The 14,670-nt window shown below is 47.8% G+C and overlaps 2 protein-coding genes across 8 annotated transcripts in view; one reads left to right on the top strand and one right to left on the bottom strand.

Annotated features, from left to right (window-relative positions):
- The window catches only part of SYN3 (synapsin III), a 460,089-nt gene that overhangs the window by 164,817 nt on the left and 280,602 nt on the right, over nt 1-14,670 (top strand). The gene's annotated exons all lie outside the window — the stretch shown is intronic.
- Nucleotides 1-14,670, bottom strand: part of TIMP3 (TIMP metallopeptidase inhibitor 3) — a 59,519-nt gene that overhangs the window by 4,847 nt on the left and 40,002 nt on the right. Inside the window, exons 2-4 of the mRNA XM_007096450.3 lie at nt 8,957-9,039; nt 968-1,079; nt 140-261 (exon numbers count right to left, since the gene is read on the bottom strand). Coding sequence (XP_007096512.1) covers nt 140-261; nt 968-1,079; nt 8,957-9,039 — 317 coding nt within the window. The remainder of the gene's footprint in view (nt 1-139; nt 262-967; nt 1,080-8,956; nt 9,040-14,670) is intronic.

Genomic DNA, 14,670 nt, shown 5'->3' with positions numbered 1-14,670 from the left:
TGTTCACACCCGACCTTCTGCTCTGGCCCGACATGCAGACCCTTCTCAGCACAAGGGCCCAGTGCCCAGTACAGCAGGAACTGATGTTTCTGGGGGCCGTGAGCCAGCACCTCCCCTGCCTGCCCTCTCCAGGGATTACCTTGCAGTTACAACCCAGGTGATACCGGTAGTTGAGCCCCTTGCGCTGGGAGAGGGTGAGCTGGTCCCACCTCTCCACGAAGTTGCACAGTCCTGTGTACATCTTACCGTCGTAGACGCGGCCTAGAGGAGGAAAGAGGACAAGAGGAGAGTTGTTGTGTCCAGAGCCCAGCCACAGGGCTGGTGAGAAAGAATTCTCACCTACTGAGAACCCACCTTAGACCAGGTACTGTGCTAAATACTTTCCAATCCTGTGATTTTACTTCATCCTTCCTGATACGTTTTAGGGAAAACTGTGTCCCCATTTCCCAGGTGGGGAAAACAAAGCTCAGAGAGGTTAAATGACTTGCTTCTTAAACCCATGAAGCCCTAGAGTTGGGACGGAAATCAACCCTTCCCGTCTCCATCAGTGGTTTCTTGGTTTTGTTCTTGTTTTTTCCTTTCCTACACTGACTGCCTGTAGGTGGGTAACTTTCACAAACAGACCTAATAAATAGGTTGACTGTGGAGGTATAGAGGAACAGGTCCTAGCAATCCCTTTTGATTTATATAGTAAAGCTGAGAATGTGTCAAACTAGACAAAACTCCGTTTCTGTCACAGGGCCGGTGGCGGCATCCACACTAAAACCCAGCTCAGTGTAGAGCCTTGAGCTCCTACCATAGGCCAAGCCAAGTGCACTCAACACCAGACAGTCCTTATAATTCATTGGGTGAAAAGCCAAAGTCCTAAGGACACTTCTGGGTCAATCACTCCTTCTCTAGCCTTCTGAAGTGAAGGACTGCTGGACCTTGGCCAAACCCTGACCTAAATGCTAGAGTTGGCTGTTACCTGTCAGCAGGTACTGGTACTTGTTGACTTCTAGCTTGAGGCCACAGAGACTTTCAGAAGCTTCTGTGTGGATGTACTGCACGTGGGGCATCTTGGTGAAGCCTCGGTACATCTGTGGGCAGAAGGAACGTCATGAGAGCAGGACCAGGGCTCGGAGAGCCTGCTGTCATTTGTTCTATGGGAATCTGACTCCCTTAATCCACTATCGTGTGGCCACTGACCTCCCCAGCCATTTCTCCTCCTCTTGTCTGAGCCACGGTGGTGCCATCCTGGAGAAACCTTCCCATACAGCCAGTCACACCTCCCGTTTCAACACACCCACAGCACCGCACCAGACATATGCTCTTCTCAGATCCCAAACCTTTCTAGAAATCCATACAATTTGCTGTGAAAGGGGTCCTTGCCCACCTCACCAACCTTGACCCCCACGTTCCGAAAAGGCAGATGGCCAGCATTCTGATGACACCTCCATGACATTTTTCAGTGTATAAAAGCATTCCATTTACATTCCCCTCACTGTCTCCTCCTAAGAACCCAAAGAGGTAGGCATTCTTGTACCCATTTTACAGACAAGGACTCAGAAATTGTGTTTGGTTGATGGAAGTTGAACTCAGGGCCAGGGTTCTCCATGCTTTTATCTTTCTGAGCATCTGTTGAAAGCACTGGTTTCCTTTACCCAAGGCAAAGCCTATAAACATGTATACAAAATTTCTAGATTTTTAAACTAAACACTTTATAATTGTTAAGTTGAACTGTATGAAAATGCTGATATCTGGCCATTTTTATCTACAACATCCTCTAAGACGGCGGTTCTCAACTGGAGGCAGTTTTATCCCCACCTCAGGAGACATCTGACAGTGTCTGGAGACATTTTTGATTGTCACAAACGGGAGGGGGTGTGGCTGCTACGGGGCATCTGTGGGAAAAGGCCCGGAATGCTCTTAAATATCCTGTAATGCATGGGATAGCCCCTGCAGCAAAGAGTTATCTGGCCCCAAATATCAGTGGTACCAAAGTTGAGAAATCCCACTCTAATATTAACCCCCATAACGTCCCCATGAGACAGGAACTATTTATGCCCATTTTATAGGTGAGGATCCTGGGCCCCAGGCAGGTTAAGTGGCTAATCTAAGGCCTTATGGTTGGCAAATGGCAGAAGCAGGACTCCAGATGGGCACATCTGCTCCAGAGCCCATGCTCTTAACCATTATCCTATGGTCTCTCTTCCTGTGGCCTCACAGAGTCATGCCCAAGGGCCTCTGATACAGGCAAATGCTATTTATGGCTGTTGCACCTCCTTTATGTGCATGTGCTCAGAGCCACTGGTATGACCGTAACGAGGCTGGACCCACTTGGTGATTCCAGGTCATGGCCACGAGTCTTACATGGGTTCAGATCTGTCAAGGAATCTCTGTTAACTGTGTGAGTGGGTGAAGGTAGAAGGGGGCAGCGAGGTGTTGCCCAATCCCATTATCCTCCCAGCTCTCAGAGCACACAGGCCCTGGATGGCTGGTGGTCTCCAGGGGTTTACAACAGGACAACGTCTCTCCTTTAGCTCCTGGCATGCGTTATTAATTTACTTATGGTAATTAATAAAAAGCTAGACATCGCCTCATTGGTGTCTCATCTAAGTGCCTCCCATTTGTACTAATGGGCCGGGTTTTCTCCTTACTTTCTATTAAGTGGGGACTGGATGGTGGGGGTAGGTGGTCCACGAGGACCTCCACCGTCATAGAGTGTCTGTTGCACCCACAGAGTTTGGGAGCCTCTGCCTTTTTAAGGGGAACGCTGCCCTAATTGTGTGCAACCATCAGTGCAGATGGTTTTAATTTACCTGGCCTCTCTTTTAGCCCTCTTCTCCCGTGAGGCTCACCAGCTGAACGAGGAAACGCAGCCAAGCACTGTGAGAAGTGCTGTCCACACTCAGTTTTCAATTATGCCGTGGGGGAGCAGGGGCGGGTCAGATCGTACCCCCCACTTCCTCAGTGATGGATGGTGCCTCTCTGGCTTTAACAGGAACCATGCTTAAGAGCACTGCTGTGTGCATGCCATCCAGTGTGGCCTTCCAAGAACATTCCCTGCACTCCCCCTGTGCCCATCAGCTTCTCCTCTGGTGTGGATGTTCCTTGAGTTCCTGGCAAATGTTTCAACTTAGTCCTCGCTCTGAGATATTGCAGACCCAAGGCCATCAGAGCCTCAGTACATCCTTGTTGGTATTTCCCCTTCATCTCCTTTCTGCTTTATGAGCGAGGATCAGTCCCTGTCTAGGGTCCAGTGACTTCAGCTGCCCAGTTCTCACTCCTTTGGAATTTGAAGGAATCTTGATTTTAACAGGGCTTGTAGCACTTGCATGCAGTATCAGAACTTTACTACATCGTAAGTGATTGGGTCTGACAGACACAGCACTGCCACTTAGCGTCACTTTTGAGTGTGACAATATGGTAAAGGCAGATGGTATTCATTTCGTTATCTTTTCTTTATAATGATCCCCTCTTGACCTAAATATTGATCCCAAAAGTATCATTAGGTCTATATGCATAGAGACTGAGAATTGGTTTGGCAAATTTAGGAAGACTGTAATACATTTGTAGTGTCCTGCAATCAGAGTATCAGAGAATCTGAGAATTGGAAAAGATGTTAAAGGTAATCAAATCCAGTCAAAGCACTGGAGGATTAATGGTAAACTCTGGTTCTGGAGACAGACAGCCAGTCCGATTCTTGTCTCTGCCACTTATTAGCCATTTGGAAAGCTACTTTACCTCTTTGGGTCTCAGTTTCTTCACCTGTAAAATGGGGTAACGTATTACTCCATAAAATGTTTTTGAGAATTAAATGACTTAGAATCGTGCTTGGTGCACATTATTCACTAAAAGTTAGCTTAAAACTAGTTCTACTGAAATTTCTATCAGCAGAGGGAAAGGTTTGTTCCTCTTCTTTCCATGGCTCTTTGCCCAACCTTATCTTTTAAAGCAGAGATTTAAAGCTGGATTGAACTTCAGACTAGGCAGGTTGTTCTCTCTCTCTCTCTCTCTTTCTCTCTCTCTCTCTCTCTCTCTCTCTCTATCTCTTTCTTTCTCTCTCTCTCCAGCTTTAGTGAGGTATGATCAACAAATAAAAATGCATATATTTAAGGTATACAACAGGCTGTTTTGATATATGTATACATTGTGAAACAGTTACCACAATCAGGATAATTAACACATCCCTCACCTCCCATAGTTACCTTTTGTGTGTGTGTGAGAACACTTAAGATCTGTTTTCTTAGCAAATTTCTAGTATTCAATCTGGTATTGCTATTATTATTTTTAACGTTTATTTACTTTGGGAGAGACAGAGGCAGCGATGGTGAGAGAGAAAGGGGGAGAGAGAAAATCCCAAGCAGTCTCCACACTGCCAACACAGAGCCCGATGTGGGGCCTGAACCCATGAAAGCATGAGATCATGACCTGAGCTGAAACTAAGAGTCAGTCACTTAACCGACTGAGCCACCCAGGTGCCCCTCAATCTGGTATTATTAACTACAGTCACCATGCTGTACATCAGATCTCCAGAACTTATTCATCCTACAGAACAGAAAGTCTGTACCCTTTAACCAACATTTTTCCCCATCTCCACCAACCCCCAGCCCCTAGTGACCAGCATTCTACTCTGCTTCTGTGAGAGGTTCAACTGTGAGTTCAGCTTTTTTAGATTCCACATAAAAGTGAGATTATGCTCTATTTGTCTTTCTGTGTCTGGCTTATTTCACTTAGCGTAATGTCCTCCAGGTTCATCCATGTTGTCAAAATGAAAAGATATCCTTTTTTAAGGCTGAATAATGTTCTATTGTGTGTAGACACACACCACATTGGCCTCCCCTCTTGGTAGTATGTACACAAAAGTTCTAAGAAGTTAGCTTCCCTTGGGGTAAAGAGACAAATAATGTAAGAAAGAAGTTTCTGGATCTGGGGGGCTTTGAGTATTTCTTATGGAATGCCTGCTCTTCACTCTACATTGACAGCATGAAATGTCATCACTATGTCAAATAATTCTGGCTTGGCTGCCAGAGATGAGAACTGTGCTGGGTGCTGTCTTACATCATGAACTCCTTTCAACCCACAACTTATTCTCCTTTGCAGACCAAGAACCTGAGTTTCAGAGACATTAGATGCTTGACTGAGATACCAAGTGTACAGCCTTTCTCTTACAGAACAGGCTGTCTAGCAAGGGGTGGGGGGCAGAGCACATGACAATGCAGGCAGTCTCTGCTGAGGGCTGGACGAGAGACCCAGACCAGAAAGAGTTACAGGCATTGAGAAGAGAACAGTTCCCTGTGGGCTGGAGGCTCAGAGAGGCTTCCAGCTGGAGCTTCAAAGGCGAGACCTTGCTATAGTGCTCATTTGATTAGACAGACCACTGAAGGAAGGAAGTCCCCAGGGGCCAAGCATTCCAATTGCCCAGCAAATCTGTCCTGCCCAGAGTCAGGACATGCAAAGCACATGACCAGTGGGCCTCCCCATGGGACCCTCCCGGGACCAGCTGGGACATAATGTTCCCCACGTGCTGTCCCCCGCTGCGCCAGCCTGGGAGCATGTCTCCACTGTACAGACTGCAGCTCCTGGCAAAGCAGACCGCTTTCTCATGGTCCTGATGGGAGATAAGGTCCCTATAGATTAGAGTGACCAATTCTGGAAACTTCCACCTTTGCACTACAGCCCAGTGCCTCTGCTCCAGCTAATCTCCAACCTTCGGCTTGCAGTAAGCCCCCTTAACATTCAAACGCTCCCCCCCCACACACACACCTGTGGGTCTCTGCACACTCAAGAGGGGCCTGCAAAGTGGGACCAGAGGTTCTGGAATTAGCATATGGGAGATGGTCTGCCTGCCTTTCATCTGTGTAAGAAGTTCCAGGGGAGGGGGTGGGAACTCTGAGACAGGAGAGAGAGGTTAGACAGGATGGCTCAAATTCTCACGTTCTCAGAGTTCCTTCAGTCCTGCTCTAAGGGAGCCCTGGCTCACCCCGTCTGACTCTCTGGGGTAGACTCTCTAATCCACTAGAACAAAGCCACCCAGGGACCAGTGCCAAAACTCATGCAGGCTCGCCTCCCTGGCCTCTCCTCCTTCCCTCCTACAAAGAGTTTTCAGTACACCCTTTGCAGGATGTTGCAAGTCAAGAGCTACACTGCTGGAAGATAAACGACAAAGCCAAGCTAACGTCTTTTTGTTCCCTGGGGGAACTACATACAACTGGGGTGGGGGTGGGCAGGAGTGATGAATGCAGCTCGGCTGTTCTATAATCTCCTTGTTGGCAAAGGCTCTATAGCTTCCCTCCAGTCTGCCACTTTCTAGTGGTATGAACTTGACTATTACATGACCTTTCTAAGTCTCAGTTATCTCACCTGTAAAATAGAGAAAAATGTGTGTCTGCTTCACAGGGCTGTTGTGAGGACTGATCCATGCAAAGGCTTAGCAGAATGCCGGGTACATAGTAAATATTCAAAGCATGTTATTTGAATAGAGTCTTATTTTCGTTATAACAAACATTATCTTTGTATCCCAGGCCTGAAGCATAGTGTTCAGCACAGAGAGAGGTGAGAAGGCAGGGGGAGCGGCGAGGGACAGTTGGATGAACTACTCTAGTTCCTACATCCCACACCTGATTAGCCAACTGCTACCTGGAGACCAACAGAATTCAGTGGCCTCTCAGGATAGAAGGGCAATGACCCTTCCAGGAGTAATCTAATATTGGGCTGGTAGGAGGGGCAGAGTTAATGAAAAGGCATTAGACAGTGATCAATGATCAAAGCGACATGGCAGGGAGATTTGAGGAGTCATGTAAAGAACACACAGGATTGGGAAGGAATCCCAACACCTTAGCTTGGGAACCAGATCTGTCTTTAATTAAATGCATGACTGGGCAAGTCATTTCCCCTCTGAGCCTGTGTCAGAAGTAAAACAAGGAATTTTACTTTCCCATGTCTAGCACCCTGGTTCCATGAACCTGGATGAAGGATAGTGAATGGACAGTGTGACGCCACCAGCCCGGGAGTGAGTGTGTGCTCTGAAGCTGATGGGTGAACAAATGTAACTTGGCCTCTGAACACCCCGCAGAGGCCGGCCTGGCACCAGCCAGGGGGAAGTGGGACATTTTGCCCACAGGAAGGGCCTCTCATCACCCTGGCATCCGGGCCCTGAAGGAAGTGGGGAAGCTGGGCAAGCTTAGGAACCACTGCCTCCCAGCTTTTCCCTCAGATCTGCTGGCCACAGAGCGTCCACAATGTGATGGATTGTTCCAGAGCAGGAGGGGGGTGTTTCCTGAACCTCTGCTTTGCCTAACATGCTTCGGCGTTTGCTCACTGGCTGCCGGGGGCTATACAGGGGGGTTTCTTTGGTTGTTATTGATCTCGTTGGTTCCCCCCCACCCCCCCCACTCTTCTCTCCCCATGGCCATCTGAAGACATAAGCTGGTCCCATGACCAGGCTTGGGCAGCCAAGGGCACCTAGCCAGGGCTGACTCTGGACATTACATAACCAGAAGGCTGTGGATGTTTCCAAAGTTGAATCGAAAGCAACAGGTTCCACAAACTTAGTACATCAAACCTCAGGCCTCAGGACGCAGGAATAACGAGGCCTGGAGGTCTGCCTCCAGAATGGTTGGGTACCCCCACAGGCTATCACTACTCTCATTCAGTTCTACCCTGGGGCTCAAAGGCTTGTCTCCTCTGGGGAGTTTTCAGGCCAGTAGAGTCCCACCCTCATTTCTCCATTAGATGGATAAACATCTACCAAGTCCCTGATGCGTGTCTGGTCCTGCTCTAGTTTTTGAGGGCACAAATATGGGCAGTGAGTAAAAGGGCTGGCAGTCCCCTTGGACCTGAGCACACCCCACCTTGAACTTCTGCTTAGTCACGCACATGTGTCTTCTCTCCCAGCCTGACTATACTTCCTAAACATGGGAACCCCATCTTTCTCGTGGCCTCCAAGGCTCCTGACACAGAGTGCTGCACATAGGGAGGTGCTTACAAAGGTGGGGTGGTGGACCAGCTGTGCTCTTCAGGGTGAGTAAGTGCCACCAGCCCTCTCTGCGAAGGCAGACATAAGTACCCCCTTCTGGCACCCAAAGCAACTCCTCCTTAGATGTAATACCACCAGTGTCCCAGGGCACTTAGAATCCTGAAATGCCTGAGTTGGAAGAGCTCTTAGGGGAACGTAGCCCAACCCCACACTGTTAACAGATGGCAAAACTGAAGCCCAGGAAAGGGTGGTTCTAAGGGAAGCAGGCTAGTCAGGAGTGGAGCTGAGACAAGGAAGCAAGTTCTGTAGGTTTCAAATCTGATGTTCTTTTTGTTAAGATGGACCTCCTTAGTGTGCTTCATGGTGCAAATATGCTCAGGAATATGTTCAGTTATATGAGGATGCTTAATAAACAGTGCTAACCAGCTGGGAGGCATGATCTGGAAAAATAGGGAAAGCGGGGGCAGTTCCTACACCAGGATAAGCTTCCTGTGATCAGCAGAAGTTCAGTGTAAAGATTCGAGGACTTAAACATAAGTTGTAACCTCAGCAACTGCATAAGACTGGTAGGAACTTTTGAAACTCAAAAGTCAGAGCTCAGAAGAACCTGTAAGACAAGCTAGTCACATCCCCTCATTTTACAGATGGGAAGACCAATGCCCAGAGAGGGGCAGTGACTTGGCCAAGGTCTCACAGTTGCCAGGGAACAAGGCTGTCTGCCGTGTGGTTCCAGAGTGGAGCCTCTTAACAGTGGCCTCTGAGGGACTCCACCTGTGCTGGCCCTAGGGTGAAGCAGCCACCCCCCCCCACCCCCCCGTCCCCACCCTCACCTCCTACCCATCCCTTTCTTCTGCCTTAGAAACACCCTCTCCAGCAGTGGGGAGGGGCTACATACACCCACCCTGCCTCCCCCGGCCAGGACTCTTATGGCAAAAAAAAAAAAAAAAAAAACACAACAGCCCAGGAACTCTCCTGGTACGGGCTTCCGTCACTCACCTTCATCTGTTTGATGGTGTAGACCAGTGTGCCAAAGGGCCCCTCCTTCACCAACTTCTTCCCTACCACCTTGGCCCGGATCACTGCAGAAAAAGGCAAGATGCAGACAGGAATGAGGTTAGGGAGGCTTGAACCACATCAGGGACCATGTCTCAGGTTGGGCCATCCAACCCCCAGGGTGCCTGGAATTGCTTTCTTACCTCTGGGCCAAGTTGAATAGATGATTGTGTTTATAAAAGCAAGAATTCAGATGAGAGACACTGGGGGGTGGGAGAGGAATGGAGGAAAGAAGGCAGGCAGTCATCATTCAAGTTAATTATCCCAAATGTTCACAATTGCCGACCCTGGAAATTCCTAGGCTGCACTCACTCCCGGAGAAGTTTCTTGACTCTGTGGTTTCACCGTAATCGAAAATCTACTTCTCTTGTTAGAGTCTCTTGCCTTTCCTCCACTGTCCATCTAAGCATTGCATGGTCTCCCAGACCTATTCTCTCCTACCAATGCATCTTTCTGAGTACTGTCTCCTTTGGGGCTCTTCCTCTGCATGTCCTGGCATGCCTGCAGGGTTGCAATGCATGTGCACCCAGCCTCCTTCCATGCCCAGTCAGCATTCTGAGCGGGCCCTGGGTACCCAGCACTTAGATGGCATGGCACAGTTAGGATGTGGTGGGGGATGGAGCATATGGGAAAAGGGGGTGCCCAGGAGCCGACCGAACCATTCTAACCCCAGCTCTGCTTTTATGGCTAGTAGGACTGTGGACAAGTAACTTTGTTTCTGGCCTCCAATTTCCTCTTCTGTAAAGCTAGGATGATAATGGTACCAATCTCTTTAATTGAAAGGATTAGGTAAGATGATGCACATGAAACGCAGCACTGTGTCTCAGACATGGTGTATGCTACATAAACATGATTAATATCATCATCATCATTATCATCATCACCAAAAGCGGAATGGGCTGACCATGGAAGGATTGCTGCCATTAGAAGTCACTCCCATTTGTCACACACCGACTATGTGCAGTAGTGCACCTCATTTATTTACTCTTCATGACTGCCTTTCAGGGACAGTATTAGCATCCACATTATACAGACAAGAAGACAGAGAAGGGAAGCCACCTCCTTTACTGAACCCCAATTTTCTCCTCTGTAAAGAGGGTGTGACTCTACCTACATTGAAGAATTGGAATAAGGATTCAACAAAAGATCTTCTGAAATTTCTTAGTACAATGTCTGGCAGAAAGGAGTTGCTCAGTAAATATTAATTGACTATGAACAAGAAAACAATTAGACAGACCCAGTGTGAGGAAGGCTGGAAGAGAGGCATTTACTACATGCCCTGAGAACACAGAGAGGGAAGGGATTTACTTTGAGATTATAAGAGGCTGTGTGTGCTCTTTATATTTTAAGTGAAGAAGTACCCAAAAGCTGTCTTAAAGTATTTATAGAATGGGCACATGGAGAAATAAATGGAGAGATCTTAAAGACACTGCAGAAATTGCAGAGAAGTTGTATTCATTGACTCAACCAAAAATGTTCTCTAGTAACAAAACTGGCAACAAGAGATGGGGAAGCTTCCTTAGGGACAGAGAGTGTCTCCATCAAGGGAGTCTGGATGCTCTCATGCTAGGACCTTGCCCAGGATGGAATGGATTTTGCACACATTAGCAGCCACGCGTTGAGCCACAAATTGAACCCTTTCAGCCCTAAGATCCTGTCACTCTTTCTTATCTCCAGTTGTACTTAGCCTCCCAAAAAAATAAGCACTCAATAAATGTCTGTTAAGCAGAATACCTTTCACACACACACACACACACACACACACACACACACACACACACAGCCCTGCCCATTCTGGTAGTTCCATTATCCTCCATTTTGGATGTCCCACAGTGTTTCTCAATTCATTTGACTCTAATCTCTTAAGTTAAAACAAAATAGAACAAAACACCTTTATTAGGGACCAATCTCCCCCATCTCAACTGGATTCTATCCTGTTCCTCCCCAAACGAATTTGGATCCTTCTCTCCCAGTCAGACGTGAAGTCAGGACCCAGATGAACCAACAGACCCTCTAGACCTTCTTGCCAGGGAGGGTAAAACACAGAGCCCATTGGCAAAGTTAGCAATTTAGCTGAGGCAGTGGGAGGAGGCGAGTGTCTGTTTCCAAGTCTGCTGTAAAATAAGAGGTTGGCAAGATCCCAGGCCAAGCAAGCTCCCTCAAGATTCTGCTTCCACCTCTGTGTCTAACTTTGTTGCAGCATCCTCGGCAGGGAGCCAGCCTCCCAGAGGCCCAGGGACTATTTCCTCTACAGTAACTCCCACAGTCAGGTTGTAACAGCTTAACTGTTGGGCAGAAAGCATATCTGCCAGGACTTTACTATTGATTCTTCCTGAATTGATTTGGCTCCACCTTCTCCTGCTTCATTAACACAGAAGGTAAACTAGCAAGTGAGTCTTTGCCTTAGGGGGGGGAGAAATAGCAAAAGGGGCTCCTTTAAATAGTAACGTCTACCCTTTCCTGGCTCAAAAATGGCTTGACTTCATTTAGACATAACACGTCATAAGCAGACCTGTCCCATAAAGGTAGGTACTTCTGGAAGCTTCTGCACACACAGTGAGCCAGTTCCTTCCTTACCCTGAAATGGCCTGAGCTTGGAACATTTTCATCTGAGAATAGTTCTTTGAAAAGGGAGTAAGTTTTTGCAGTCAGGAAGCCACATTTCAATTCCACCATTACCGTGTGGCCTCAGGCAAACCCCTGTGGACTGCCCTCCCCACCTCTTTTCGCCTAAATATTTCTGATTGTCTTGGCCCAATGCCCATTATGTGGCTTACAAGTGATATACTTAATTCTAGTGGAGCAGCAATATGGCAAAGCACTGAACAGCCAGGGCTCTGGAGCCTGACTGCCCTGAGTTCAAATCCCAGCACTGGTGCTGCATGGCCTTAGGGAAGTCATTAAACCCTTCCGGGCCTTCATTTCTTAATCTATAACACTTCCTCCTAACCCTCATGCTGTGAGGGTTAAGTACAAACACTGAGAACAGTGTGTCTGCTGTCACTGCTGTTATAGTACCACCACCACCACCACTGTGACTTCTGTTGTTCTTTGTCTATCTGAGCATCTTCAGCTTCTAACATACACTGTAAGCAAAGGCCTAGGGGTTCTCTCTGGGATGGGAAGAAAGGCAAGCCCCTCAAGATATCATGCAGAACTTCATGGAGATGTGGGTGGACACACATAAACTGGTCAGAACAAACATACAAGGTGTTTTTAAGTCTGGAGTACCCACCTCATCGCAGGTACCTATCCTGTCTCATCACCCACATGTAATCCAACCGCAGCCAACCAGGACCAAATGAGATCACATGGTTATGGTCCAGAAAGACAAGCAGAAAAGGCCCAGCACAGAGACCACACCAGTGTTTTCTTTATAAAAACAAAACTGCACCCAACTGGACTAAAATTAAGTAACTTTCTGCTCTCCCAAAGAGATCCACAAAGTTCTTCCACAGCAAAAACACCAGCCAACCTCAAATCTGCCTATTAGGTCTATGAATTAACATGTCTTTATTTGCTTCGGTTTCTCTCTCTGCAATGCAAATGTGTGCTATTTTGTACTTTCTTGTTTGGCATTAAGGGTGCTTCCGAGGCATTCGCTGGCCTGGGGGCCACAGTGGACAGGGGAGGTGTGGGAGGTCACGGTTCTCCAACAACAACAGAAGACAGTTTCCAAACTTAGAGCTGGCAGCATGTGGGCCGTTCCTGCCACCTTGGTGTAGTGGCTGGAAGCCAGATTTATAGAGGGGCTGAGCTAGACACAGGTTTTCTTTATGCTCCTTCAGGCTAGAACATGGCCCCACACCGTCTACCCAGCGTCCCCCAGCAGCCAAATCAACATGGGCGTGAGCTGGGTTGGTGTGCTGGCGGGGTGATGACGAGAAATAGAAGTCCCATTTCCTACCTCCACAGAGCACACCTAGTGGGAAGACAAAGTTTAAAAGTTCATGGCTAGAGGGCTAATCTCCAGGGTATGAAGGCATCAGTCAGAGAAGGGGGGAATGACAAACAGCCTGACTCTCAGTCTTGGAACCTCTTATTTCCCCTTGTGAAAGGAACCTGGGCTTCCAGAGGTATGGAGGTCAAAGGAAAACAGAGTAAACAGTATTTTCACTTAACGTCTATAAGAAGAAACTGACCAGGCTATGTGTGCTTATGTAATTGGTACATAGATCTGTAAACATATGTAGGGCCCTTTTAAATATATCATACACCTAAGGATCCAGGGGTAAAGGTAATATCTCTATATCATATTCTTTCTTTAAATAATTTTTTTGTGGGGAGGGCTAGTAAGAGCTTGCAAAAACAAAAGAAACAAGGCACCTCCCTTCCAGAAATATAATTGTGTGCTCTCTGCCCCCACCTCCATCCATAGTAATGTAGACCACAAGTGGCACAAGTTTTGAGCAAAAAAACAATTCCAGTGGCAAACAAGATTCAGCTTCTATTGCAGCTTACTGCTTGCTGTGTCCAGAAACTGCACATCCGCTATTCATCAGCATAGTCAGAGGGGGACAAGACACCCATGAGACACCCCCTGCCTCACCCTCTCCTACTACCCCCCCATCCAACCATCTTCAATCAAATCCAGACATTTCTACCCCGATCTGAGAGTTGAAGTTTCCTACTAGTAGGTTGGAACACTGAAAGTTTGGCTGGATTTTGGATCAAGGATCCCTTAACTGAATTAATGTATACCAACTTAAGACTATGGATTCTACCCATGTTAGGATCCTGTTGAGAACACTACAAATCCTCCCCACGGTAGAGGAGGTGATTCAGCCATCTAGTGAGTATGATACTTCCAGTGCCACACACATGCACACCCCCCCCCCACACACACTCCCATTCCTGTCTCTCTGAAGGCCCTATAGAATGATTTTCCTGGCTTAAGGTATGATTTTTAGGAGGATAGCAGGGCTAAGGAAGGCCCACCTGGCCAGCAGCTAGAACGAATTTCTCCAAAAGCAGAAGTCATTGTTAGTGTCAACCCCAGGGAGGGGAACATTCTTCTGACAGGACCCTAGCAGGCAAGGTCTAGGTAAGCAGAAAGGCCTGCACTGTGGGCTCACTTGCCTTCCCAGACTTGGACTTTCCTTCCAGGGAAAGAGGGGTCAGGACGTCTCTGATACTCATTTGATGGTTATTTCCTGGTTGCCATCCACAGGGCCTTTCTGAGGCCGAGAGCTCCTAACAAAGACAAGCAAGGGACCCACCGCAAGGCAGGCCCACAGACCATCTGGCTCAGCCCACTAAGCAATTCCCTGGTCCTGTGCCCCATAGAGATGCTGCATTTTAGCCTGTCCAAATAGGGCAGGGTCAGGCTCTCTTGCTTCTCCAGCTGCCCACCCACTCATTAACCATCAGCTCCCTGCATTTCGTTGCATCACACCAGTAAGTGTAGAGGAGAGGGAGGGTCTAGAACACATTGATAACAACAACCACCATTTTTTAAGCCCCTCCTGTGTGCCAAGCAGTGCATGCATGCAATCTTGCTCTATTCTCATGATACCTCTATGCAGTGGCTATTGTTGTCCCCCTTTTCCAACTATGTAAAGGAAGTCAAGTCCCCTGAGGCTGGTTTTGCTTCCTAGTGGAACAAAAGTTGGTGAGTCTCCCAGGAAAGCAGACTGCCTGAAAACCTTTTCATGGGA

The sequence above is a fragment of the Panthera tigris genome, chromosome B4 (genome assembly GCF_018350195.1).
Source record: "Panthera tigris isolate Pti1 chromosome B4, P.tigris_Pti1_mat1.1, whole genome shotgun sequence".
Taxonomy (NCBI): domain Eukaryota; kingdom Metazoa; phylum Chordata; class Mammalia; order Carnivora; family Felidae; genus Panthera; species Panthera tigris.
The sequence above is the reverse complement of the archived record's forward strand: the minus strand, read 5'-3'. Positions and strand labels throughout refer to the sequence as shown.